The following is a 27709-nucleotide window of genomic DNA, read 5'->3' as shown; positions in this document are numbered from 1 at the left end:
GGTGCTCGCCGCACGCGGGCGGCTGGGGGGACGCGGGACGCCCTGCGCTCCCGGGTCAGCACTGTGGCGGGGCTTTCGCGTTCAGATCCCCAGGGCGGCCATCTGGGCCCCTTGCACAGACAGGCGCATGGTAGCTGAGGCGGGGCGGGCAGGTGGCTTGGCCAGAGCCCCAGGGGCGGCCGCGGGCAGGCCGTCCCTCCTCCACGTCCAGCAGAGGGCGCCGTGTGTCCTGAGATTGCAACCTCATGCCTCCCAGCCTCACGTCGCAGGTTCGTGTGGACTCTCAGGGTTCGCCTTGATTTTATGGTGGCTTTTGGTTATTATCCTGGGGTCTGTGGGCTTTGGGAGTATTTTAGGATGTAACAGGGGACAGACCCTTTCCGTGTCTGTGTGCGTTTTGGTGCATGTTCCAGAATGAGTCGTTCGGAGTGGCGGCTTGGGGCTGAGGCGGCCCAGCCTGCGGCCGCGGTGGCAGGCTGGCGCGGGCTCTGCTGTGAGCCCGCGGGGGTCCGAGCGCACGTGTGCAGGCGTGGGGGGGGGGCGGGGGGGCAGTCTGCGGCTGGGAGACACGAGGCTGTGCGCGCGGTGTTTAGGCAGTGGGGGCGGTGTGACAGCGGCCGCGCGAGAGCGGGTTCGGGTCGGAAATCACTCCATTCCGTGGACGCGCGTAGTCATTGCTTCAGGGTCAGGTTGTTTTTCTTCGCAAAGACTTCCTAAAGGTTTTACTTGAACTATACGTGTGTGTTAGTGATAACAGCGACAGAAAGGGGTTCCTCCCATTTTGAGTCTTTGGCAATGTTGTTGTGAGGGATACATACTGTAATTGCTACATTTGTAAGAACCTAGGTGGCGTTAATGACCATGTTTAAAATTCTGAGCGTGGTCAAGGAACAAACTGTTGACTGATGGGAGTGACTACGTTACCCCTGACGTTTCATTTTTTCAATGAGAATTTAAATTTCTTAAAGTTTATCTAGCATCATTTTATGGATATTAAGTAGAAAATAACTGTTTACCTGTAATTTTGATTGTCTATAAATAGGGCAGTGTAACAGAAACATTAAAATAGAGCGTTTAAATTATACTGCGTTTATGAGTATTTTTACACCTAAATTGTTGAGTCAAATCTAAGTAATTAAGTCATAGGCTACATAAACCTCGATGCATGTAATTTGATGAAAACCGTTTTGTTTTCACTTGCACTGACCCTCCGGGTGCGCCCTCACCCCGCCTCTCCGGCAGCACCTGGGGGGCGGGGGAGGGGCTGGCACCAGCAGCCAGTCTGCCGTCCAGCAGGCCTGTGGCCCGTGGAGGTGCCTGTTTGCTGTGTGTTTTTCGTTCTTGAAGACCTTTTTTATTATTTGAACCAACTTATTTAATGAGTGGCCATACGAATGACTTACTTCTGGCCAGTTTATTACCGTTTCTCTAAGATGAATAGACTCAAATGTTGTTGCTGCAACGACTGTCACTTGAAGGCAGGAACAGACGCAGACGGCCTGACGGCCACGACTCCCCGTTTCGCCAGATGAGACTGACCTGGAGCAGGGTTGGCCACGGCTCGGTTGGAGCCAGGATTTCACTCCGTAGGTGTTTTCATTCCAGCGCAAATCGTCATCATCCCCACTGTGTAATTTTCAGTTAACTTTGCAAAAAAGGGAAAACATATATACCTTGCATATTTTTAAAAAGCTTTTCCTTACTAATGGCTTTCAAATATTTTTGATCACAACGCACAACACAAAACATGGAGCTGAAAGAAGAGTTTCATGGGACAACGCCGCGTCCCTGCCGGGGCAGTGCCGCTGCCACGTGAAGGGCGTTTCAGGACACATTACCTAACCTTTGAATTAACTTGCTCTTGGGTACCTAGAAGTGCATAAACGTCGGTACAGTGCTAGTTCTTAGGAATGTTCAAGCCATAGTTTCTCTTTCTTTACATTTTTGGCAGTTGCTTATTTTTGCAGCGTCGGGCTAAGTGGTCCTAAGTGCTGCACATCAGTGTGACTTGACGAACAGTGCGCGTGCGTGAGCTGCCTTCTGTGAGGCCTGCATCTCTGAGTGTCGGAGACCCCGGCCAGGGGGCTGAGGGTCTCAGGGGCCCCTCGGTCCTTTTGTCGGGAGAGGAGGATGGTGTCTGCCTCGGAGGGGTTTCTCTTTCGTGTCCTGGGGCTCGGTTCCGGGATCTGCGTGGTCCAGGTTTTCTTCGTGGTCCAGGTTTTCTTCGTGTCTGCAGCGGGGCGTCTTCATGGTCACCTGAGCCAGGGCTGCAGCAGGTGCACAGCGGCCCGTCTCCGCTCTTCCGAGTCTTCATCAATAATGGAGAGTGGCGGTCAATCTGCTCTCCCGAGGGGGGCGGCTGCCAGCGCGCGCGCCTCGGGGCTGGCCGGGCGCCTTGGGGAAAGGGGGCGGGGGCGGGTTCTTACTAGGTCAGGAAGATGGCACAGAGGTTTCTTTAAAGCTCCAGAGACCTGCACGGGTTGTCGGGATTGTATCAGCTTCCTGACCTGGTGTTAAGGGGTGGCACCATCCTTCTTTCAGGACGCAGGAGGCGCCCGGCCCCGAGCTGACGCTGCCCGCCAGCATCGAGTTCCGGGAGAGTGGTGAGTGGCCGCAGGCCCTGTTGTCGTGGGGGGTTTGCCGTCCCTTTCTCCAGCTGATTTTCATGATTTTTGCTTTTTCTTTTGTCCCCGAAATCTTCTCCCAGCTGAAGATTCCTTTTTATCTGCCATTATAAACTATACCAATAGCTCCACCGTCCATTTCAAGTTGTCGCCTACCTACGTGTTATACATGGCGTGTCGGTATGTATTGTCGAGCCAGTACAGACCTGACGCCAGTCCGGCCGAGCGCACGCACAAGGTGGTCGCCATCGTCCACAAGATGGTGAGCATGATGGAAGGCGTGATCCAGGTAGGCCGTCCGCACTCTCTTCTGCGTTTCAGATTGGGTTACGTGTTTGACTTTATCTTAAGGGTGTTTCCTAAAATAAAAGTTACAAAATTGCATTGAAAATTGTATAGCTTTAAAAGTTGAAAAGAAATGTAAACTTTTTCCATTTACTTCCCACAAACTTAAGGGCAGATAAATTGCGCATGGTAACAGAATTATCACGAAAAAGGCCCTTACAGTAGTTCTTGTGAGGAAGCCTTGAGATTTGATGTGGGTTTTCTTAGAATTTTTTACAAAATAAGGGATTGAGATGAAATTTACATGACATAAAGTTACTCATTTTAAAAGGGACGATTCGACAGCGTTCAGCGTGGCACAGCGGCCCCAGCGCTGTCTGGTCCCTGACCACCCCGGGCCCGCTGAGCAGGGTCCCGCCCCTCCTCCGGCACGGGCAGCCGCTTCCTGGGGCCCTTCTCAGGCAGGGAGGGCGGAGGGCGCGGCTCCTCTGTGCGGAGCTCCTGGGCTGCTCAGCCGCGGGGCTGTGGGGGGGCGATGCTGCAGGGGCCTCGTGACATTTCTCGTGATGGAACTTGGGTCCAGATTCTTTCCTGAATCAGTTTTGAAAATTTGGGGGAAGTAAAGCATGTTCTCTTGGTAGAGTGGTTTGTTTCTTTTAGGAACCCTCTATAGCTGATGAAATGCCAGATCACTTTTCCAAACTTATGGAGAATATGAAGATTTAATGATAAAGTAAAATGTACTGATTTTTTTTAAAGTTTTCCTAAAACACGTATCAGTGCAATTACTTTCTAGAAAACTCCAATTATGAAGTGTTAAGTGACACGATTAGATGGTTAGGTTGTTTTTCTCCTGTCAGGGTAGTTGGAGGAAAACTAATCTTTTAATCCCTTCAGAATTGTTTTCAATGCCAATTTTTTTTAAAGACGTGTTTCTTTTATGTTTGAGTGATTAGCATGTGCATTTGATGGGGTTATTGTTTTACCCAAGTAAAGATAGAGATGAAAAAGGAACGTCATTTTATTTGGATACTGTTTTGTTATTCTTACTATTTCATAAACAGATGTGATTTCCGTTTCAGTTGTCATTCAGAGCCATTGTCTGTCTTACATCATGTTTGGATTTGTAAAGCCTGTTTCACATCAGGAGGCTCCTACCAGCAGCTACTTTTGATAGACTTTTCCATATTGAACTTGAACTTCACTGAAATCACCATTATCAAAACAAGTTTTTTAATTTCAGATTTAGGTTTAGTATATGGTTGGCAGAATCTTAACATTTTAGAAACAGACTATGGTGGTGAACAATTTGTTTTGTTTTGTTTTTTTTAATAGGTTCTTTTAAGATTTTATTTATTTTTAGAAAGGCAGGAAGGGAGGGAGAAAGAGAGGGAGAGAGCCGGTGTACGATCAGCCGCCTCTCGCAGGCCCACGCCCGGGGACCTGGCCTGCCAGGCACGCATGTGCCCGGACCCAGACTCAGACCTGTGACCCTTTGTTCCGTGGGACAGTGCCCAACCTACTGAGTCATAGTGGTCAGGGCTAATTTAAATTTTTTAATTTAAAAAAATCCACTTTCAAAAACAATTTACTTTTTTTAGTAGAGGTTTGTTTTTTTATATTTTTAGATTCTCAATTTCCTTGACTTTTATTTTTGTTGTTTCTGTTGATCTTTCATGTCTCTTTCATTCTTATTAATTGGCCCAGGGGAAGAGACTCATCTTACAGACCTTGAAGTCCTCAGACTCATAGTACCATTTAGACCTTCAGAAGGCCTCCCCTTGTCAGTCTTCTGAAGCGCTCAGTGTGCATTGCAGCATCTTCTTTGTAGGCGAGCTCCCCGGGAAGCCACTTAGCTTCAGGGCCAGTGTTAGGACACAGACCTGGCCCTGGTGCCGTGGACGCCGAGAGCCGCGCCCGGGCCAGCGATGAACGTGTGATTGGGGAAGGCCGAAACTAGGTGTCATGCCGTCGTGTCGTGCCTTCCGTTGAGTGTTTTGGTTTTTTGGAACTGTCGTGATTGTTTACACGTTTCTCTCTCTCGTTCTGCTCGATTTCCCCTCGCCTGTTTTCCTCCAGGAAGTAGACCAGGTCGACCAGGTAGGACCTGCTGCTGGGAGCTGGCCCCAGCCATGCCGGCTCAGCTGAGCCTCTCATGCCGCTTCCATGTCAGGCCCAGCGCCCCGCCCACGGGGCTGCGCCGCCCTAACACTCATTCCGCCGCTGAGACACGCACTACTAAACCCTCTGGGCTGTGCAGCCTGCACCAGCATTTCATGACTTCTGCTTCACGCACCTCAGTGTGGATATGAAATGACGGCGGTTCTGCTTCTCCTCCTTGTCATTTACCCTCGGTTCCTACTCTTTGGGTCTCACCTGAGGTGGCCTGGCCTGCACATGCGGTCGGGAGAGGACGCGCTAGGCCATCTCTTGATACCGAGTGGCTTGTGTCCAAGCCAGTGGCTGCGAGTATCAGGGTGGCTGTGGGTAGCCGTGGGTGCGTGTGTGCTCACAGATTACCAGATAGTGCACGGCCTCCGATTTGGTGCTGCGATTCGATGCCCCCGTTTCTCCATTGAGTCTGCGAATGGTAGCCACTTAGAGCCATGTGTCTCCATGAGTCCTGGGAAGTCGCGGTGGTCATTTATTTTCCACCGCTGTGCGTGTGCCAAATTCCTTTGCAAATATCTGGTATCTGTGGTAACTACCTTGGCGAAAACGGGAAGGCACTGGCCTCCGCTCCGCAGCTTCCCAGAAGCACCCCTTTGCACCGCTGTCCTCCCGCCCGCCCGCCGCGGCTCACGGCCATGTGTTCTGCCCGCAGAAGCAGAAGAATATCGCGGGGGCGCTCGCCTTCTGGATGGCGAACGCGTCAGAGCTGCTCAACTTCATCAAGCAGGACCGAGACCTCAGCCGGCTCACGCTGGATGCTCAGGATGTGCTGGCGCACCTGGTTCAGATGGCCTTCAAGTAAGGGGCGCGCTTGGGCCGGGACGCTGCTCTCTAGGCGTGCCGAGTTTTCGTAACTGTCTGTAAAGGCTTGTGTTTGCCCTGATTCCATAATGTCAAGAAACATAAGTAACTCTATGCAAAATGTGTTGACTTCGTAAGTTGCATTTTGCCAGTGAGCCGGGTTTCATGAACCCTGAGAGTCAAGCCATTAGATTTTTTAAACGAGGATGCCCCTGAAGGGCACAGACTGTCGCGCCCACGCTGGGCCTGACGGCAGCGGTCGGTCACGCCGAGCTCATTGCCAGTGTCGGTGCGTTTCCAGGTACCTGGTGCACTGTCTTCAGTCGGAACTGAACAATTACATGCCAGCCTTTCTGGATGACCCTGAAGAGAACAGTCCGCAGAGACCGAAAATAGGTTAGGATATTCCTTTTCTCCTTCTTCCCGCCCCTGTTCAACTTCATTTCAGTATTTGACATTGAACGTAGGTAAGAGGGAGGGATCATGAACCTGAGCGGCCCGCCCGCCGGACCTGGCGCCGCCCCCCGTTCCGACCGAGCGGCACTCTCGCGCGCCTTGCTGGGCGGGGGTCTCAGAAAGCCTCCCCGGGTGAGCGCTCAAGGGGGGCGGTGCCGCGGCCTGGACCCACGGGCCCCGCTGTAATCTGCGGCGCCGCGCGCCACCCGCACCCCCCCCGCCCCCAGCGAGGCTGGTGCTGCCAGGGCTGCCGGTGTCCGGAGGGGCTGCCGCTGCACGACTGCACCGAGTGACCGGCCGCCCCGCCCCGTGTCCCCGAACAGATGACGTCCTGCGTGCACTGACGGGGGCCATGGCGCTGCTGCGGCGCTGCAGAGTCAACGCTGCCCTGACCATCCAGCTCTTCTCCCAGCTCTTCCACTTCCTCAACATGTGGCTGTTCAACAGGCTGGTGACGGACCCCGAGTCGGGGCTGTGCTCTCACTACTGGGGGGCCATCGTCCGCCAGCAGCTGGGGCACGTGGAGGCGTGGGCGGAGAAGCAGGGGCTGGAGCTGGCCGCTGACTGCCACCTCAGCAGGATCGTGCAGGTGGGTCGCCCGGGGCCCGCCGCGCCCGGCGAGCGTGTGGCCCGTGACAGCCCGATTCTGGCGTGGGCGGCCGCGTGCGCGCGGCAGAACCCAAGGCCCCGCGCCGGGGTTTCTCTCACACACAGCCATGAGCCCACCGGGTGCCCATCGGCCTGGGTCCCGGAAATAGCGCGGAAGGCTTGGGGCGGACGCCACGGGAGCGCACCGTCTCAGCTCGCAGGCCGGACGTCCGGGGCCGTGGCCACAGCCAGGCGGAGCTGGGCTCTCTGGGCTGCGAGGGGGCTCGGCTCCAGGCCTCTGAGCCCTGGGGGTTTGCTGGCATTTGGGGTGTCTAGGCTGATAGAGGCCGCCCCCGCCCTCGGTCCTCGCCTCCACAGGGCCTGCCCCCTGTGCACATGTCTGAGTCCAATGCTCGCTTTTTACCAGGGCTGCGGCTGCGGCGGCTCCCCTGGCCCCTGGCCTCACTGGACGGTTCTGCCGAGGCCTGTGTCTGGGTAAAGCCGGCGTTGAGGTGCCCGGGTTAGTGCTTCCACGGGCAAACTGGGAGTGCAGTGTGGCCCTCGGCTGGTGGTGACCAGTGCAGTCGGTGTCCTTAACAAGCCCTTTCTATTGAGCTTGGCGAGGTGAAGGTAGATTTTAATTTAAAACTGGACAGCGGTTAACACCTAAGAACACAAAGCCAGGGAACCACGAAGCAAAAACCTACGCAGTTGTGGCTACACAGAAGATAAGGGAAAGAAACTGAAGCGTGCGCTCCCTAAAGTTCTCAGGGCGCCCGGAACGGGGCAGGGGAGGAGGAGGGGGCCGGCGTGCAGAACAGACCCATGTCCTGGGGGTGCAGGGGGCAGCTCCTGGGGGGCAGAGACTGAGAACTGCTGGTTACAATCAAGGAAATGGCTATTCACAACTTCCAAACCTAGGACCATGGCTTTTGTTACCACAGTGTGCAGTTGTGTGTTTTTCTTCTCAGTTTCTTAGTCTGATCGGAAGAGACGAGCACAGAAAAGGGTCCCCCCCCCCCGCTCTGCAGTCGCTCCTCTCAGAAAGGGCTGTGGCAGCGGCGCCCTGTTCGGGCCCCAGTGTCGGGCCGCCTGAGCGGCTACTAACTGGTCAGAGTTTTGACGAGAATTTTTTAAATGCTTGATGAACAGTGCTTGAGTTTCATTATTTAAATGTTTCAGTAAAATGAAGACATCGAACACCTTTCTGAGGCCATCCTTCCATTTCCGTTTGCTCACGTGAACGGAACTGTCCCTTAAAAAATACCCCGAGTTCAGAATCGAGTCTGCACGGCGGCTCGGGAGCGGCCACGGCACCCGTGTCATGCCGCCGCCCCTCTCCCCTAGGCCACCACGCTGCTCACCATGGACAAGTACGCGCCTGAAGACGTTCCGAATATAAACAGCACCTGCTTCAAGCTGAACTCGCTGCAGCTTCAGGCCTTGCTGCAGAACTATCACTGTGCACCTGATGAGCCCTTCATCCCTGCGGTAAGTGGGTGGCCTCGCAGCCACACAGCAGGGGGCACGTTTGCACAGGGAAGTGAGGATGATGTCGCCTTATGTCCTTAGAAGGAAGCTTGTTTACTCGACCATCTTACAGGGTCATTTTTGCTGTCAACATACGAGTTTGGGTTCAGTGCAAGAAGAGGCAACTACATGAGCATTTTAAGGTAGAAAGGCATTTAACAGGGGACCAGATTCTTGGAAAACTGCTGGAAGGCCAGTGGCGAGGATGCTGAGCAGTGGCCCTGGAGCCCTCAGTTCGCATTCCGCCCCTGCAGCTGAGACCCAGAGGCCCCGGCCTGCTGCCACGGCCACGGGCGTCCTCGTGACGTTGGGGCGGAGGGCCTCCCGGGCCGGTGCGGGGCGCCTGCCGGTGCGTCCAGACCCGCACTCGAAGCGCCTGGGGGTGCGGCGTTCCTGTCATGAGGGTGAGAGCGCCCCGCAGGGTCTGTGCGGCTGGCCGGCTGCGAACGGCGTCGCAGCTAAACAAGACCCCCGGGGCAGGTGTCCTGAGACCAGAGGTCCGGGCCTCGCGTGGGCACACAGGCTGGCCGACCTCCAGGACTGAGCGGCCCCACAGCAGACATCCGCAGAATAGCCCCGCGCCGGACCGCGCCGGCTGCCCACCCGTGCGCGGCGTGTGAGCAAGCCGTGTCGTGGTTGCTGAGGGAACGTGGCACGAGTGGCAAAGAACACGGCACAGCCGTGACGACGTGGAGGAATGCTGTGGCGTAGAGTGCACGGAAGAAGTCAGATGCAAGCTACACGCGATGTGCTCTGTCTGTGTGCCTTTTGAGAGCAGACGGGGGATGCGGTGCTGGGAGCCGGGGCAGCAGGGACTCCGTGAAGGGCAGGGATGGGGCGCAAGGGGCCGCTCGCCGCTGCCGAGCTGGCGCGTTCGCTTCCGGTGCTGTGACCTGAGGCTCTGCGGGCCCTGCGGTGCGTGTGGTGCCCTCGGGAAAACTTCTAAACAACAGCACTTACTCATCCGTAATTCAGAAACAGTCTCTGAGTAAGCTGGAAATGGGTGTTTTATCTTGGTTCTTACACGTTGTGGGAGCTTTCTCCCATATCATTAAACATTCTACAAAAACAGAAGGATGAGCACTGGATGTTGAAGAATTGTGCCAGGAAATAATGATTACTTTTAAATGAGAGAAAATCTGTTCTGTTGTGGTTGAACGATTTCTTTTTACCTGAAGCTACACATCATTGGAAGTTGACGATGACTCCCTCCGCCGTGTGCGGGAGCGAGCCCAGGGCCGCTGGGCTGCCTGGGGGGCCGCTGCTGGGCCCACTGTCCCGTGGCGCCTGCAGGGGCGGGGCGGCCCTGGCCAGCGACTCTGTCACAGGCGTCTGTTTGCAACGGTGCGTGTCCCCCGGCCAGGAACTGATAGACAACGTGGTGGCTGTGGCTGAGAACACGGCGGACGAGCTGGCCCGCAGCGACGGGCGGGAGGTGCAGCTGGAGGAAGACCCCGACTTGCAGCTGCCCTTCCTGCTGCCGGAGGACGGCTACTCCTGTGACGTCGTCAGGAACATTCCCAACGGCCTGCAAGAGTTCCTGGACCCCTTGTGCCAGAGGGGTAAGTTCCGTTCATGGTGTCTGCGCTCGGAGCTGCGACCCTGTTCGGGGAGCGTTTAACCAGTTCTGTGTTCCCGCATGACAGTCCCCTCACATGGAGGGACTCCGTGTGCTTCTGAAGGAGGTGTTCCAGGGCAGGGAAAGAAGCGTTTCCTGGTGACACAGGGTCACAAATGGCCAAAGCTGTGGGGAGGCCGCGCCCCGCCTGTGAGCCCTCGCTGGGTGGCACAGTGGCACGTGGGCCTGGGCTCGCGGGGGGCCCTCAGTGTCCCCCCCCCTTCTTGGGATTTGTCAGCCGGGTCACTGGGCGCAGCCTCTGGAGCTAAAGCATCGCTGTCAGCGTTGGAGCGGCACCGGCGTCGGCTAGGAGGCCGAGCCTTGACCCCTGCCCGTCCAGTTCCCTATGACACAAGGGCCGCGGTGACAGCCCGCCCGTGGGGTGGTGCCGAGCGTGGGCGGGCTGCCGCGGGTCTTTGGGTGCGGGCTCTGCTGCTGCCACCCCCGTGCCAGCCCGCACTCGGCTGGGCCGAGAAGCCCTGCCCAGCGCATCCTGTAGAGTGTGGCTCAGGCCCCCGCTGTGTGTCGGGCCTTGTCCTTGCTTCCCCCCCAGACGTCTGCTGAAAAAGTGTGGTCTCTCCTGAGGCGGGAGCTGGTGCGTTGGACCAGCTTCCTGGCCCGGCCTGCTGCTGCTGCTGCTGCTGCTGCTGCTGCCGCCGCCGCTTTGTAATGAGGAGCTCGGGAGTCCCATTAGGCCAGAAATAGCACGTAGCGGTGAACGTCGGACACTTCCCCTTCCAGAGGAAGTGAGGGCGTGGAGAAGAGCCGTGAACACTGTCGCTGGGGGTCAAGCCTTCAAGGCTGCGTGCCGGTTCCCCCCGCAGCGGCGTGCGCGGCGTTGGCACGGTGTCCTCTTCGGCCGTGCAGCTTGTCTCCTTCCCCTCAGGGTTCTGCAGGCTGATTCCTCACGCGCGCTCACCGGGCACTTGGACGATCTACTTTGAAGGTGCAGATTACGAAAGCCACCTGATGCGAGAGAACACAGAGCTGGCAAGTGTGGTGAGGGCGATGGGCGGGCGGAGAGGCGCGTGTGGTCCCCAGGTTGGGGGTGGGTGGCAGGTTTGTTCCTTGCTTACAGTGAGCACGCTGTGAGAGGAGGGTTTTAAAATCACCTGTAAACACTAATTTAAAAATTTTGAACCCACAATGTGTACATGAAATTTTTATTCCAGGCCATGTATATATAGTTTTGTCTATAAACAAATGGTGCTTTTAAACAACTGAAGTTTATTCCCACCACTATACCAGCCTTAACGTTAATACACGTTTTTAAAACATCATAGTAGGGTAGCCTTAATAGATTTTATTAGAAAATGTTTTTCTTTGCTAAAAATACTTTTTTGTGGTCAGTTCTGCCTTGTCTTAAACACGTGCCAAATTGTTCACTGACACGCGTGTCTCTGGAAGAGCAGCGGGCACTGGCCAGCTCTGTGCGTTCCGAGGGCCGCCCCGCGCTGCTGCACTCGGAGAGCCGTGGGCTGGCTGGTGCCGCCCCATGCCCGGGACGGAGGCGCCGGCTCCCCACTGTCCCCCGCCCGCACCCTCACGCCTCTCTGTTTGAAACGCCAGCGCTGAGAAGCTCCCTCCCAGGCCTGTTCAGTTTCATTTACCTCGAGTGTCGCTGTAACTGCCACTCTCGCCTGCTAAGCCACCTCGGGAGCAAGCAGGCGTGACCGCACGCTTGCCAGTGTGGCTGTGGGAAGGCGGCGCTCTGTGTGCGACTGGCCGCAGCCATTGAGTCCCCTGGCCGCCCAGCCCCGGACGGCACGGAGGCTGCAGGCCTGTGAGATCTGCGAGGCTGAGCGAGCCGCGCTGCGGCACAACAGCGCCGGGCGCCGCAGCATCCGGGACCTGCCCGTGCTGCCCCGGGCGACCCCCGTGGCGTCCCTGCCCCGCACCCGCTGTCTCAGCGTGGAGGCGGGGGCACGCGGCGGGGCTTGCGGGGTGAGACGTGTGTTTTATATGTCGCAGTTAAAGGAGTCACTTCGCTGCGGTTCAGGGCGCAGTGCAGGTGGGAGCGCGGTGGTGCCCGCCTCCCGGGCTGACGGGGTTAGTGACTTCTGCTTCGTGAAGAGACACCCCATGTAACCACTGACACGGGGGACATGCCTCCCACCCCGATTATTGACCTCATGCGCTGCTCTTTTTCAAGTTCCAAGGGATAGCAATTTCCAGTGCCCAGATTTTATAGAAAAATGGGGGTCTTTAGATGGAATTACTGATTCTTCATCTTTCTAGTGTAGTCACAGATACCCCCCAGAGCTTTCAGGTCTTAATTTAAAAATAAAAAAGAAATCCTCCACCGTCACCTAATCTTCATTCCCTTTAAGTGATCGTGCACAGACTGTGGTTCTGTCGCGGTGCCCCGGCGAGCCTGGCACAGCCGCCTCGCACTGTGCACGCGCCACTAGCTCCGGCCCCAGCGGCCGTCCTCCGCGGTCACAAGTGCCCCTCGGCGTGAGCTCTGACATGCGTGTAGCACGCCCATCCGCGGGCCGCGTCGTGTCCCCCTGCGTCTGTGGGCCCACGTGCTCACTGGCCCATTCTCCAGGACACGGCTTCCCGTCCCAGCTGAGGGTTGACCGCTGCGCCTGGACCTGGGGCCGCTGTGTTGTCCCAAGAGATGGGCGTTAGGTCGCTTTTGTGAGAACACCCTCCTCTCCCTATAGACAGAGCACAGCTAGTTTCAATTTCTTATTTAAAAAACACTCGACCGTGTATTCTGAAAAGCAATAAAGGAGAAATTTAACTTTGTCATGTGACCGGGTTCCTGGAACCTGTTGGCGGTGGAACTTTAGTTTTGCACATTCCAGTCTTCGGAGAGCACGTCAGCAGCACCCACGACTCGATCTCCTTCGGCCCTCGGGCTGTGGGTGCCAGCCTTTCCTGCCCCGCTGCCCCTGCACTGCTGGACGGGCCCCCCACCGTGGGGGCCGGTGTGGACGTCCACCGCAGCCGTGAGGTAAACCTCTGTCCCCACCCCTCAGGCTCAGCCTCTGCGGAAAGAGCCCGAAGTAATCACCGTGACCCTGAAGAAGCAGAACGGCATGGGCCTCAGCATCGTGGCAGCGAAGGTAGGACTGGCCGCCGCAGGGGTGTCCGCTCTGTTTTGGGGGGCGGGTCCGGTGTTCTGGGAGCCAAACCCTGGCGCCCAGGCCCTGGGAGTGCAGGGGTGGCCTCCCCTGGGAAGGGGAGCGAGGGCACCTGGAGGTCGCCCCGGAGGCTCGGGAGGGGGCTGGGCCGCGGCGGAGCCGGGCTGCCCCGGCGGGCAGGCGGCTTGGCCCCTCAGAGCTGTCGCTCTGGTGCCGTGGGTGGGTCTGTCGCCACGCCACAGTGGGCCGGTGGGAGCAAGGTCTGGGCCCGAGTGAGCATGGCTGGCTGTGGGCACAGGCCACGGCGGGGCAGCTGCCTCCCAGGACCGCAGGGGCTGGCTGAGCCCTGGTCTGCGTCGTGGAGGGGGTGCTTCCCAGGGGGCCTGCTGGGGTCCTCAGCGATCCCCCGACTCCAGCTGACAGAGCTGCTGCCACTGGGCCTTTGCCCGCCCTTGCCTAGCCACTGGCCGCATGCCTGCCCTCGTCCGTGATTGCGCTTGCTGCACTTGCTCGCCTCTCTGCCCCAGTCCCTGCCCGAAGCTCCTGGACTGCTGCGTGTCCTCTTATGGATGAGGGAGCGTGGAGGGGAGGTGGTCTCTCTCTGCAGCCGGGATGGGGGGGTGCGTCATTCGGTCGTAAGCACAGTGCGTGACTGCAGAGCCCTTACTGCCATTGAGGGGTGTGTGCCTGGCAGTCGGCAGGGCCCCGCCGCGGAGGTCCGCTGGGGCCCGGGGCCATGGGGAGGCTCCAGGCGGTGCTGTGCTGCCAGGACGGACGCGGCCTTCCGCCGCCTTGACTGCCGCCGGAGCACGCCGGGCAGGGCAGAGGGGTCGCTGGCTCCTGCAGCAGTGTGTGTCCGGGGGGGTCGCCCGGTGTCCGTGGTGTGAGCGAGCTGTGCAGCTTCCCTCCCGCCTGTGTGCCTCCAGGGTTTTTTGTTGTTTCTTCTGCTGATACATTTAAAGAGAGATTTGTACAAAGTAACAGTAGTAATAAAGTTTGGGTATAGGGTCATAGAATTGAGGCTTAATGGGGAATAGTAACAACACAAAGTTAGAAGCCTATAATACAAAAGATGAACTTTTTACTCACCGCAGCTCAAGTGGGGAACGTGACTGGCATATGCGTCTACACGGGACACGTGGCATCTGAATGAAACATGTCCCGTCTCACTCTGCTCCCCCACGTCACTCCCAAGCCTCCACGCGACGGTCTCTCCCGTTGCCCTGCACTTGCAGGGCCCCCGCAGAGGCGTGTCCCTTCCAGCCAGGCAGGGCTTTGTTGGTTTCGTTTCTGGTCTTTCAGATATTTTCCACAGTAAGGGGGGGGTGTGTGTGTGTGTGTGTGGGGGTGTGTGTGTGTGTGTGTGTGTGTGAAAATTCAGAACTGGAAGAAAAGTAATCATGAAAGAGTTGCTTAGAAAGGGCGTGGAGATGGTGCTGTGCCCGAGAGGGCTGACTCACCAGCTGGGGGAACACAGCCAAGGAGGCGGAGGGCGCCCTGGGCCCTCGTGGAGCTCCTCCTCCCGCCCAGAACACCTGCGCGGGCGGCCCCTCAGGGCAGGCTCCGGCCCGGGGGACGAGGCCTCGCCGGTGTGAGGGTGTGTTGAGTGTCTCCTCGGCCGTGCAGAGGAGGCTGGGGAGATGCCTTTTCAACAGAAAGCCAGAGGAGCGCAGGTGGGAGCCAGGTAGAGGTGGCGGCCGGTCCTAGCACGGGAGCGCGCGCAGCAGCCGGCCTAAGCCCTGGGGGGAGGGCAGTCCGTGCATCCTGGCGGGAAATCCGCCGGGGGTGGCCATCCCTGGTGGGTGGCTGGGTCCGCCAGCCTGTGGAGTGACCTGACCCCTGAAGGGCTTGCCGGGGTTGTGAGACAGGCGGGGAGGAAGGGGTTCCAGCGAAGCCGCCAGGTGGCCGGAAGGCAGTTCTGACCGTTGACTCTTGCCCGGTTATGGAGCCCGGGCTGGAGGGGCTCAGAGGTTTGGTCCCAGAGGCTGGTGGGTAAGCTCCTCCTAGTTTTCCAGGGGAGGTGACAGAGGCCCTGCAGGGGCTGTGGGGGGCGGGGGGCAGGTGGCACTGAGGGCTGAGGCTCCCTGAGGCCAGGCGCAAGTGCACTTGCTGCCCGGCTGGCGGGACTGGCCCAGGCTGGTGGGCGAAACAGAGAGGGCCCCTTGCGTGCGGCGGTGTCCCCGCAGCAGCGTGTGCGGGCCTGTCAGTGACGGGGCGAGGGCGCGCTGCTGCAGAGCGCCGGGCACACTGCGCCCGGGAGACGCCCCAGTGCGGTGCTGACCCTGCTCCCCGGAGACGCAGGGCCTGCAGGCCCTCCAAGGAGCGCAGTGCCTAGCAGAGGGGCCAGCAGCTGAGCGTGGGGCTCAAAGGCCAGAGCCAGTGGTGAGGCTGCGGCGGGGGCAGCTGCTGGCTGCAGCGAGGAGGGAGCTGGGGGGCGCAGGTCTGCCCTGCAGCGGGGCTGACAGGCGCCCCTCCCTCCGGCCCTGCGGGCTCAGCTCCCTCTGTCAGCTGGGCCCTGTGCCTGGGCGGCCTGGAGCCCCAGCGTCTCTCCAGGCCTCGGCCCAGCGAGGGAGGGTGGCGGCCTCCGCTGTCAGGTGAGGGAGCCGGGGGCCTCCAGAGCCCCGCCCCGTCACTCGTGCCCCTGCCACTCGCTGTGTGTCCCTCCTCGGCCGTGGCCGTAGCCGCGGCGCCGCTCGGTGTCTGCGGTTTCGATTCTGCCTCCGCGCTGTGGTGGTCTGCGCCTCCGGCCGGGCCTCCTGCGCATTTCCCTAACGAGCGTGTGGCTCGGCCGCTGGGAGCCTGGACATTGTTTTGATGTTCGGCTCCCTGACGCCCCTTCCACACTGCGGTTCCGTTTTATGAAATCCAGATGATTTGGAGCAGTTGTGTATGCAGTTTACTTTCTAAAACGCTGCTTCGGGAAGTTGAGCATGCTACTTCTTCCTCATCTGTGGGACAATGCGGTGCTTCCTGTTTGGATTTATAAAATACAAACAATTCCATCCTTTTCACTTTTCTGGCTCTTTTTAAAGTTTAGTAAAGTACAAAGTGAACAGAAATCAGAGCTGACCAGTTACGTAAGAGCCTGGACGTTGGTGTTGCTAAATGCCGTGCGGTGTCGCTGTGTCCAGCGCAGAGCTGAGGTGACCCAGCCTCACCCGCCCTGCTGGGCAGGCGGCCGTGGACGCGCGCGAAGCGGGCAGTGGTCTCCAGCTGGAGGAGGGGCTGTCATCCGGTCAGAATGTGGTTCTCCGTTGTCGGGAGAGCTGGCCCACCGGTGAGTGTCCCTGGTGCCGCCGGGGCGGGGGTTCCCGTGCCTGCCCCGCCGCGGTCTGTGAAGAATGTTTTTTCTTCCATTGTGACTTGTTTAAACCCGTCGCTAATTAATGCTCATGAAGCAGACATTTAACATAACTTGTAATTACACACCCAGATGTTTGTTGCCTTTCGTTTTAATGCTGCCAGTTCTTAGGATTCGTGAAAATACAAGGCTCCTGTATGCTTTTTATACAAGAAAAAAAACAAATTTAACCCTGCTGGTTATAATATGGTGAAAATTGCTCGACATAATTGTGGCTCCAGCCATGTAACTTGCCATGGGCACGTGCAGGGGAGTCCTTGCCCTCACTCTGTCTGGGCTGCGTAAAGTGGTCTTTAGGCTTTCTCTTAAACCCGTTTTTTCCTAAAAACAAGCATTAAATGACAACCTAAAAAGTACTATTAATATTTTACTATTTTATTTAAAAATAAATGGCTAATTCAGTGGTGTCTTAAAGATAGTTTTAGCGCATGCTTTCAGACCATAGACCGATGATGAGTTTTTAAGTTTCTTCAGCAGTCGGCCTAAAACATGCGACCCCGCCGCCCCTGCCCTCGACGCGGGGGCTGCGGTGCCGCCGGCAGGCCCAAGACCCCCTCTTGTGTTCTTGCCTGTCCGCTCCATGACCGTGTGGGCAAGGCCTCCTCCGAGACGTGAGCCAGGAAGCACTCGGGGACCTTTGTGGAATCGGTGCCCGGGTGCTCCGTGTGGTGGCCGGGCTGCTTTATGGGAATTCCAGAAATAGCTTTCCACTGACTTGTGTAAAATGACCCAGTGTCCTGCGTGACTCTTGCTTATGAGTTTGAAAACAATATTTTATATTCTAGTTCTAAAAGCAAAATAGTAAATTGTGTAAAAGAAAACTTTTTCCTTTTTGTAGTACTGGCCTAAGCGCTCAGGCCCAGGGTGGACTCAAGTGTAGGACCCAGTCAGGGTTAAAATCAGGTGACAGGGCGTGACTCCCCTGAAGCAGTCGCCGCCCCGCACGGTCGTCCCCTCGGGAAGACAGTGCCGCTGCAGGGTTTGTGCTGTGACAGGCACCTTCAGGCCGCCCTGGCCACGCCCAGCAGCCACAGCCAGGGCTTGGGGTCGAGGCGCAGCCCTGCCTGCGCACCCCGTGAGCCATGGGCGGAAGCGTGGGGTCGTGTGCGTCGGCCCCTCCCCTTGGGCTCACAGGTCACTCTGAGGAGCTCGGGAGAGCTCTGCGCCCTCGCCCTGATGCCCTTCCCGCGTGGCGGGGTGTGCGGGGTGTTGGGGCCCCTGCAGCTCCCGCAGCCCATCCCTGGGCCCAGCTCGGGGTGTCCTGTCTAGCTCATGTCCTTGTTGCACGGGGAAGGAACAGACTGCTGTTGCCATGTCTTTGTTTCGTAATTGATGCAGAGAGTAAACAGATGAGCGGCGCTGGGCCTGGAGCCCGGCTCGCAGAAGCCAGGCTTCGACTCGCTCCCGCCCTGCCCGGCGGGAGCGCCTCCTCCCACGCACCGTGCCCGTGCTGGGCGTCTTGTGTGCCAGGGAAGAACTTCAAAGCTGGTTATTTCGAAGTTAAGGGAATTCCTACCCCAAAGAGAGCTTCACGATGTTTTTAAACTTCAGTCCCCATTGTCATAGCAAACCGGCACTAGTCGACTGACCGGAAGTACCGTCTCAGACCGAGCACAGAGCCACGGGCAGAGCCGTGCGGAGTGTGCCTGGGGTGGCGCAGGAGCTCCCGCCGCCTGCTGGCGGAGCCCCCGCTGGGGCCGGGCTGCACCTCCGAGCCTGGAACAGGGGGCTGAGCTCGGGCTGCTCTGGCTGTGGGTCTCTCTTCCTTCCTCTTGCTGCTGGGTTTTGTTTTGTTTTGTTTTGTTTTTGCATTGTGTTTTGATGGTGCTTGTATGCTGTTTGCCGTCTCGCACCCCCGCGCTCACTGGGAGTTTGCCTTGGGAGTTCTGGGAGCCTGCACCCCCTCCCCAGGCTCTCTGTGCGGGGCTGAGAGGGCCTGTGCTTTGAAGTCTTCCTGAGAGGCACCGTGGGAGAGCTAGAGGGAAGCAGACATGTGGGGCAGCCCCGTTCCCCACTCCCTGGGCACACGGCGGGCCACTGGCCTGGGGTGCGTTTCCTTCTGGCTCCAGGGGAGCAGCTGGGAGCGCAGCGTCTCTGGTCCTTGGGTTTGGGAGCCCTTTTGTTGTTGTGAACGTACCCCTGCCCTCTTCTCCTGCATTTTTGCTTCACGCCACCCCCGCCACCTGCCTCTTCGTCCTGGCCACCTCCCGGTGCCCCTCCCTTTCATCGTCCCTTCTCAAACCCCTTCCTTCACTTTCAAAGCAAAGAGAAGCAGTTGCCACGGGCACTGTGAGGCTAATACTAAGATCGCAGGTGTAGCGACTGTTACTTTGTTTCAGTTGCTTTTTCTAAGGAGGAGGACCTAGGTCTCTGTACTCCTTGCACCACCCGGCTAACGTGGCTGGTCCTGTTCTCTGGTTGTCTGAAACGGTGCGGCCAGGGGCTGCCCGGCGGCGTGGTGCCAGACGCCCGGGGACTCTCACTGAAGTTGAGTTCAAGTGCAGAATTGCAGCTCGGGACCCTCTGGGCTGCTGGTGCCTTTGGGACGTGGACTGGCTTTTGACCTGGCCTTTCTGCAGAGGATTTTGATGTGTTAAGTGAGGAATGGGTGATTTTGGATGGTTATGCTTATTCTTTTAATTTTACAAATAATACACTAAAAACACAGTAAGTTTTCCAGTCCCAGCACAGGTAGCTTCAGGCGAGTAATTCTTCAGCTTATTCAGCCTTAATGTGTATGTTTACGCTGCACCCCCTGTGGTTTCTCTCCCTGGTTTGGCAATGGGTGCATCCTGAGGGCGCGCACCATGCTACGGTCAGGTCTTGTTTTTTACCCAGTTATCTGCAAAACGACAAATTCGTTGCGCGCACTGCAGTGGCCGTAACGTCCAGTGTGAAAAGCCTGTCACAGCAGAACAGCGCCGTCCAGCAGAGGGAGGGGCCGTGCGAGGCACACGGTGGGTTTACGTTTTCCAGTAGCCGCCTTAGAAAAGAAAAAGTGAAATTGAGTTTAATACTGTTTTACGCATTATGTCCCAGGTGTTAGGACTTAAGCATGTAGTCAGTGTGGATTAACGAGGTAGTTTGGATTCTTTTTTCCATGCTGCCTTTGAAACCTGGGCCTATTTCATACTCACACGTCACATGTGGCCCCGTGGCTGCCACAGCGGACAGCCCTGTCTACAGCCTCCCACCAGCGTCTGAAAAGCTGTGTCCCCGTCCCCTGCTGGCTTCGCTCGGTGCGCACGGCGCTCCCGTGGCAGGCAGGGTGCTGCCCGTGCCCCCCCCCCACCCCGCCCCGGCTCAGGAAAGGAGCGGCGTTCTCGTGCCGGGAGTCTGAGTCGCGTGTCCGTGGAGGTGCGTGGGAGCTAACGGTCACTTTAATAAAGCTCAGTCTGGGTTAATGTGTGTGTGCATTAGGAAAAGTAAGGCATAGCAGTTCACTATTTCTGAAAGTGATGCATTTTGTTTTACACGTGTTTTCTTGTAGTCCACAGCATTCTAACTTGTACTCAGACGTAACGGGACAGGCCGTAAGCGGGTTGCGCGGCGTGGAGGAACTGCGACGGCTCGCGGGCGCCCAGCTGCCTGCCGGGAGCCGATGGGGGGCCGGCTTGTGCCCAGGCCTGGCGGCAGTCGGCGGGGGCGGGGCGACGCGGCACGCGGGACTCTCCGTCCCCGTCAGGGTGGGCGTTCCAGGCCACGGCGGCCGTGGCCACACCGACACGCTGGGTCCCCGCGGGTCGGTCAGAGTGTGCGGTGTCCTGGGAATAACTGCCCCCGTTGGATGGAGGCCCGCACGCCCGGCGGGCAGGCCCCTGCAGCGCCCCTGTCTCCGGCAGCTCTCTTCTCCCAGACCCGTAGCCGCGGAGCTGAGTGCTCTGCACAGCAGTTGCGTGCACAGTTGTGGCCGGTCCGGGGCCCTGAGCGGCACGGAGTCCACGAGAGTTCGAGTGAGTGGGGGAGGGGCCGGCTGCAGGGCAGCGCATCCTTCCCGACAGCGGCCGCAGCGGGGCGTGGGTCTGCGGGCAGGACGGTGGCCGTGGCTCACAGCGTGACAGGGCGCCTGCCGACGGGAGCCGAGTGGGGCAGAGCTGCCGAGGGCAGTGGCGCCCGCTGAGACCGCCGCTGCGAGACTCGGTGCCGGCCAAAGTTCCGACGCCTCTTAGAATATTCTAGATCCAGCTCCTTTGTATCGCCCGCCACTCCCCACTACTGCTGCCATCGAGAGGAGTTTTTAAAGACAGATGTCACAGTACTTTGTCGATGATCTTTAAGATGCTCCTGTGCCTTTCGCACTGAGGTCTCTGTTTCCTTGGACCTGCTTTTGCGACGAGTAAATACGCTACTTACGAAAGGAACTGGCCTAGAATTAAAAGAAACAGTTGTAAATGAGGATTTAGAGACGTTCCCCTCATGTAAGAAAATAACACCTGTGGCTCCTTTGGCGCCGTGCCTTTCCCATCGTGCATCACCTGACAGTCACCGGGCGTGGGTGTCCGTTCCGGAAAGAGCACATCTGGTGCCAGAGTCCTGAATGCTTCGGGTTTCTGACTTTTTAAACTAGCGATTTTACAATGTTATCGGTGTTATCTTCCACTCACATAATGGATGTAGCAGCTGCTTCCTAACCTGCTAACGAATTCTTTGCTGTTCCTTGCGACTCTGGACTTCCTTGTGATGAGGAATTGTTTTCAAAATAAAGAACTGACCACATTCTAGCAGCCTTATAAGGAAGCTGCTCTGGAAGGGAGTTTGGGAGGAGCCCTTTGTCCAAGTAGCTGGATACAGGACAGAGTGACCGCTCAGAAGGAGCAAAGGAGACCTTGTCTGGCTTTGGGCAGGTGAGTGAGGGGGCAGGTAGCGGCAGGTCAGCCTGGGAGTCGGACGATGAGGGATTTGGGCAGGCACAGCCCATCAGACGGAGGTTTTGTGCGAAGAGAACAGGGGAACAGGGTGGCCGCGGGGCCGGGAATCCTGGTTCAGCTCATGCCCGGATGCCGTGGGAAGCGTGCGCCTGAACTCGGGTCCCAGGAGTGCGGTGCCTTGTGCAGGAGGACGCTGCGCGGGCATGGGCCGCGGCGGCAGGAGGAGCCCTTCCCGAGGCAGGCGAGGCCGTGGCGACCAGCGTCTGGCGTGAGGACAGGGCCCACGCTGTGCCAGAAGTTCCTGGGAATCCACACTGTCCCCTTCTGTCTGTCTGGAGGCAGGGGGTAACGGTGCTGTCAGACGCCTCTGTTACACGGTCCGTTTCACTTGAATATTTTGCTGAGCCTCCTTAAATTCTGTGTCGCGTGTAGTATGATGGATTAATTACCTGTTTAAAAGTGTTTTAGGACGTGTTATTTGAGTAGGGAGCCTGCTAAGTTCAGGCTTATGCATTAAGTTGTCTGAAACGTAGCGCAGGGAACACTAGAGCCTAGCAGTCACCCTCGCGTGTGAGATGACTTGACCTAAAAGGGGAGCCACGCTGGGCGTGGGCAGGGAGCGCCGACCCCTCCCTGGGGCGGGGGTTGTGGCGGGAGAGCCCGCCGGTGGGCAGCGGAAGTGCGCACGCAGGCTTTCGGGGGGTCTCCTCTCGTTTCCTGAGAACATTCTATTTTGTGATTGTTTTTTAGAAAGAAGGAGTTCTGTTGTTACAGGTTGTCCGAATAAATGAGGTTTTTTTCTTTCTCAATAGCAGTCTTATCCAGAACTGGGGAGTGGAGGAGGCTTGCTTATTGTTCGTGTTATCTAAACTGCAAGGGCAGCGTTACATTACCAGGAAGGAGCTCTGTGTGAAGGTACAGGGAGTGCCCCCTCCCTCCAAAAGCTGCTCCAGCCGATCCTGCTTGGTGCCTGGTGGTGGCGGCTTGTGGGAGACGCCCGGCGGTGGGAGACGCAGGCGCTGCTCGGCACAGCGCACACTTAAACTTCTGCCTTGGCTGTTTCTGGAACTTTGCGTGTCACACGCTCGTTTCTGGCTGGGCACGGGGAGAGCGAAGCCGCACACGGGAGAGCTGCTGCGTTCTGCAGTTCAGTAAGCGCCACTTTCCTGTTGGTCGGCGGGGAGCCGGAGGACAGGGCGCTTGGAGAGCCTTCGGAAACGCTGGCCTTGCGTCCGTAAGCGTCATGCAGTATTTGCAGAAGGCGGCGCGGAGGGGGTTCCAGTGCCCGGTCACAGTTGTTACCTGACAGCTACGGGGAAAACTGCGCGGGGGTCTGTGTGAGCCCCGTGCGGGCAGGGGCGCGCAGAGCTTCAGGCAGGCAGGCATTCGGTGAGTACGCGTGGGGGAGTGAAGTGGTCCTTGAAGCGGCTGAGTCGCTGTGTTAAGCAGTGAATCGCGGGTCGTAGAGATGCATAGCATGCTTGCCAGCTCGCTTCCCAGAGCACATAACGCGGGAATACCCGCTGCCACAGTGGGGGCCCGGGAGGGTGCCTTAGGGGACCGCCCACCATGTGTCTCGGTCCCTGCATTCCAGGAAGCCAGCGCGGGGGCACGTGAAGCCAGGTGAAAGGTGTGTTTATTGCTCTTCGCTGAGTAACATGATAGATTCAGGAAGCTGCCATTTATTTACTGCCTCCTATGTGCTTTTTATTGTGAAATTTCAAATTTACCAAAAAGTGCAAGGTTTGCCAACTCTTCAAATAAATTTGTTTCTTGTTTTCAGTTCTGTGGCAGAGGAACCCAGGCGAAGAGCCTGGGCTGCCTTTGGCTGCCCCGTGGTGTTGAAAGTGCCGCGTGACTCTGGGGCATCCCATGGGCCCTGGGTGTCGGGACCAGGCAGGTCCGCACGGGGGGGATGCGGAGGGGGAAGAGGCTGTGGGGGCAGGTCTGGCGCCTGGGGGCCGGGTGTGTGGGGGCGTCGCTCGGCTCGGGAAACATCGTGCGTGCGTGCTAGCGCCGGGTTTCCAGGGGGGCAGAGCCAGGCGTGCCCTCCCCATGCCCGCCCGCTCGCGGTCAGACTGCCCTTCGAGCCTGCACCGCCGCCTCGTGGGGAAGGCGGCGCCGCCTCCAGGCGCCGGTGAGGCGCTGTGCGCACCGCAGGCGCGTTGTTTCGGTTGAGTCGTTTGTGGAAGCCACTGTCTTCCTGGCTGCCTGGGGTGCCTCCTTCTGTTCTTCCTTTTGGGACACAGCGTCTCGCAGCTGTCAGGCTAGGGGAGCGGGCGGGGCTAGGAACCCGTGCGCCGCTGCCGGTGTCGGCAGTGCAGGCCCTGCCAGCGTCCGCGTGCGCTTGCTTCCTCTGGGCTCCAGCAAATAGGCCGGAGTTTGATGTGTGGGCCCTGGTTGTGCCGCCACGCAGAACATGGGCTGTTCTCTGAAACAGCGGTATGTGTTTCCGGCATCCGTCTCGCTGGAGTCCCTCGCGCTCTGCGATGGACATGCGGAGGTGCGCGCGGTGGGCACTGGGGCCTGGGGCCTCCGGGTCTATTTGCCGTCCCAGCCCCTGCCCCCAAACCGAGCCGTGCAGAGCGTTTGCTGCATCATCTTCCCTCCCCGAAGTCCCTCGTCCTGTTTGCCACAATAACTTTTTTCTTGTTTTACATTCTTAAGTAAGGGTGTAAGGGGATCTAGGTAAGTATCAGAATGCAAAAATGCTATGCCTGTTTGCTTCTGTATTAAAGTGATTTATAGTGCATGTCAGGAGAGTGGTTTTTCGTTCACTCACCAATGTGACTGTTCATTACCAACTTTAAATTAGCTGTAGTTTCTGGTTTATTTTAGTCTTACCAATATTGACTGACTTTTCAGAAGTAATTTTTCTTAATTTGGAAACACAATAGATACATTTCCTGTTTCTTTATATTTCCAAAGAGAGCATTAATGTTATTAATACAGTTTTTAAAGTTTTTCATGTGGAACCAAGGATCAGGGTTTTTGTCACAGTTACCTCTGCACATGATGTATTTTGGTTGTGCTTCACTGAGCGGTGTATTTCCTTCTGTGTCTTCAGTGCGGTGTTTCTCACCTTGTTTTTGCTCAGGGTGCTGGTCAAGATAAACTTGGGATCTACGTCAAGTCCGTCGTGAAAGGAGGTGCTGCGGACGTGGTTAGTGTGCTTTTTAAAGACGTACACTCTTTTTTAAAGATTTGTAAAATTTATTTTTAGAGAGAGGGGAAGGGAGGGAGAAAGAGAGAGAAACACCCCTGTGTGGTTGCCTCTGTGCGCCCCCCGCCGGGGACCCAGCCCACAGCCCAGGCCGGGCCCTGACTTGGAACGGCACGGCGACCCTCTGGTCTGCAGGCAGGCGCTCGGTGCACGAGCCACGCCGGCCCAGGCTGGAGACACTGCCTGCCAGCGCGTCGCGTCTAACACACGCTAGGAGACAGTTGTGCTGGGGTTTCGGTTACACAGCACGATGCACCGTTCATAGAGGACAGGCAGCCAGGACGTGTCCTCACCTGGCTCTCCTTCCTTCCTCCCTCCCCCCTTGCCGCCCCGTGGACTCGCTCTGCTTCGGGGTATGTGCAGGACGGACGGCTGGCGGCCGGGGACCAGCTGCTCAGCGTGGACGGGCGGAGTCTGGTGGGACTCTCTCAGGAAAGGTATCATTTGTCTGTTTGCTTTAAGCTTAATATTAACATTTGTAGGGGTATTTCACAATGAAGTTTGGGGTTGGGAGACGAAAAGAATGCTGGAAAGCTGCACCCCACTCTTTGCCATGTGGATATAAAACCCAGCGCACGCGGCACCCCCTTGTGATCCGGGACGGCGCCCTGGCCGTGGGCAGCGAGTCCCAGCAGCGCAGCCTCAGGCCCCCGGCTCCCACAGGGCAGAGCAGGCACTGTGTCGCCTGCCTCTCACCTTCGTGACCCTTTCTCCCTAGGGCAGCGGAGCTCATGACAAGGACCAGCTCCGTGGTGACACTGGAAGTCGCAAAGCAAGGAGCCATCTATCACGGCCTCGCCACCCTGCTCAATCAGCCGTCCCCGATGATGCAGAGACGTGAGTGAGGGCTGCGTGGGGAGAACGGGGGTCCCGTGCCCGCTGCGGCCGGCAGCGGGCTCACTGGCCGCCTCGCACAGCCGGGCGCCACACCGCCAGGACCCCCGTCGGTGTCAACAAAGACCCTGTGGAGTTCAGTGTCCCAGTCTTAAAGACGGGGAATTGCGGGTGCGGCTTGCGGGAGCCACAATCAGTGCGGCCCTCGGAGCCGCGGTGGCAGTGCCCTCGCTTCCCGCCCGGAGAGCCCCGGACTGCGTCTCCGCGGGCCGGCTCCCGGCTGGGGGCCTCCCGGGGGCCTGCGCAGAGGGCGCCCCGCTCCGTCAGCGGCGAGCGTGCGGGAGGCCCTCCGTTCCCATAGCGAGCGCGGGGTGTAGTCTGTAAGGAACAGGCAGGGCCCCCGCTGAAGGGCTGCTTACGTGTATGTGCAGTTACTTCAGTCCTGCCGGAGCTGGAAGGGAACCGGTGAGCTTGTGAGTGGAGCTGACTTGTCATAAAAAGCTCAATTACTTGGGTAAAGTAGTTTGTTGGTGGGAACCATGGTTTTGTAGCTACCTCAAAAATCTCAGAATAAAAATCCATATAAACGCAGGGTTTTTTAAAGAAATTACTTCAGAAACCACAAGAAAAAAGACGATGGCTCACGTCGTATTTAAAGTCATTCCACACTTGCCCTCTCGGCCGCGTGGTCCCCGGCCCCTGGGCCGGGCGGGGTCGGCGGGAGTCCGAGCAGCGGGGCCTCGCTCGCTGCACCAGGCGCGGGTGTCCGCTAACGTGCACCCTGACTTGGCCTGTTTTACTAGTTTTATAACCTAATACTTAAGACACTGATTATCTGATTTCTAAGTTTACAGTCATTTCAATGAAGCAAACTAGACAGAGTGTGAGGAAAAGAGGGACCCGTAAAAGCTGATGATAAATCGGGGTCACCAGGCAAGGAGCTAACGAAACTAAGAAGTCGAGGTTAGAGTCCCGTCCAATGGGGTCTGTGACAGTGACCGCCCTGAATGGGTGGAAGAATGAACACATTTAACAAAGTGAGGGGAGTATGTGTATTTTTCTAAAAAGCTACTTTAAAACAGATTTTGTAACTTGAGTTACTTCAGTTTTGTTACTTAAAATAGGTAAGTTATGAGAAAAGGAGCTTTGAAAGAGTGCCGTTTTCCATTAATGCCTGTTAAATGTTGCTTTATGTGAAAACCTTTTGAAGATCCTCTGGAGGAATGTCACCCTTACATAGAAGTCATCTTATTTTCTGCCAAAAACAAGTTTTACTTACGGAGTTTTAAATACTTGGAGATTTATTTTTCCCTGAGAAGGAAACATGTCAGAGAGAAGCCTGAACGTGCGGTGACGTGGACGCGTTTTGATTGCAGTGTCGGACCGCCGGGGCTCAGGCAAACCCCGACCGAAGAGCGAGGGCTTCGAGCTCTATCACAACGCAGCTCCAGACGGGTCCCCCGAGAGCCCTCAGATGCCCTGGGCGGAGTACAGCGAACCAAAGAAAGCAGCGGGCGACGACAGGCTGCTGAAGAACAGAGCGGACCACCGGTCCAGCCCCAACGTAGCCCGTAAGAGAGCCTCTGCAGCCCCCTCCCCAGCCCTCGGCCAGGTCCCGGGTGGGGCCGGGGTGCTCGCGGGAGCACGAGGCCGCGGCCTGCGTTCCGCGAGAGCTGTCGGGGCGACTGTCCTGGTAATGGGCGGCAGGAGCTGAGGCGGTGCCCTTCCAGTTCAGCCGCTGCTCTGGGCAGGCGTGCGGGCTGCGCCGCTGGCTTCCACAGGCGCTCAGGGCCGCGAGCAAGGGAGGGCGCGGCACGCACACGTGTGGCCCGGTGCACAGCCCTGTGTGGGTGGACCCTGTGGCTCTGGCTCTGGTCTCAGGAGCCGGGGAGGAGGTGTGGGGGGCCCGGCCTTCCCGGGCCTTGGGCTCCCCTCTGAGCCAGATGCCTCGCGGGCAGAGCGGAGGCGGGTGGTGCAGGGTGGCTGCCCCCGGGCTTCTCGGTCGGGAGTGTCTTGCTACAGAATGTGACACTTCTGTCCTTGACTCTCCCCCCAGATCAGCCCCCGAGCCCTGGAGGGAAGAGCGCCTACGCCCCCGGAGCGACCGCAAAGATAACGTCCGTGTCCACGGGGAACCTCTGCGCGGAGGTCCGAGCCCTGCGCCCGCCCCTGTGCACAGCCCGGGGGGTTGTTGTTTTATTTTTAAAAGAACAGGCAAAAGAGCTGTGGACTCCAGGAGAAATAAACTGGTTTTCAT

At 57.8% G+C, this 27709-nt stretch overlaps 1 protein-coding gene across 7 annotated transcripts in view; it reads left to right on the top strand.

Annotated features, from left to right (window-relative positions):
* AFDN (afadin, adherens junction formation factor) overlaps positions 1 to 27709 on the top strand; it is a 104879-nt gene that overhangs the window by 58360 nt on the left and 18810 nt on the right. For 4 of the 7 annotated variants that reach the window (XM_054595291.1, XM_054595289.1, XM_054595287.1 and 1 more), the window contains exons 13-26: positions 2542 to 2603; positions 2708 to 2913; positions 5734 to 5879; positions 6184 to 6278; positions 6662 to 6927; positions 8274 to 8417; positions 9820 to 10018; positions 10961 to 11064; positions 13062 to 13148; positions 24493 to 24558; positions 24982 to 25055; positions 25337 to 25455; positions 26829 to 27023; positions 27509 to 27600. In XM_054595291.1, the coding sequence (XP_054451266.1) occupies positions 2542 to 2603; positions 2708 to 2913; positions 5734 to 5879; positions 6184 to 6278; positions 6662 to 6927; positions 8274 to 8417; positions 9820 to 10018; positions 10961 to 11064; positions 13062 to 13148; positions 24493 to 24558; positions 24982 to 25055; positions 25337 to 25455; positions 26829 to 27023; positions 27509 to 27600 (1855 nt within the window). Of the gene's footprint in view, positions 1 to 2541; positions 2604 to 2707; positions 2914 to 4988; positions 5010 to 5733; positions 5880 to 6183; positions 6279 to 6661; positions 6928 to 8273; positions 8418 to 9819; positions 10019 to 10960; positions 11074 to 13061; positions 13149 to 24492; positions 24559 to 24981; positions 25056 to 25336; positions 25456 to 26828; positions 27024 to 27508; positions 27601 to 27709 lie in introns of all 7 variants that reach the window. The other 3 variants (XM_054595282.1, XM_054595280.1, XM_054595278.1) reach the window with 2 other exon arrangements.

The sequence above is a fragment of the Pteronotus mesoamericanus genome, unplaced genomic scaffold (assembly GCF_021234165.1).
Source record: "Pteronotus mesoamericanus isolate MK-2021 breed Mesoamerican mustached bat unplaced genomic scaffold, CSHL_Meso_final contig_134, whole genome shotgun sequence".
Lineage (NCBI taxonomy): Eukaryota > Metazoa > Chordata > Mammalia > Chiroptera > Mormoopidae > Pteronotus > Pteronotus mesoamericanus.
Note: the sequence above shows the minus strand (reverse complement) of the source record. Positions and strands in the feature narration are given on the sequence as shown.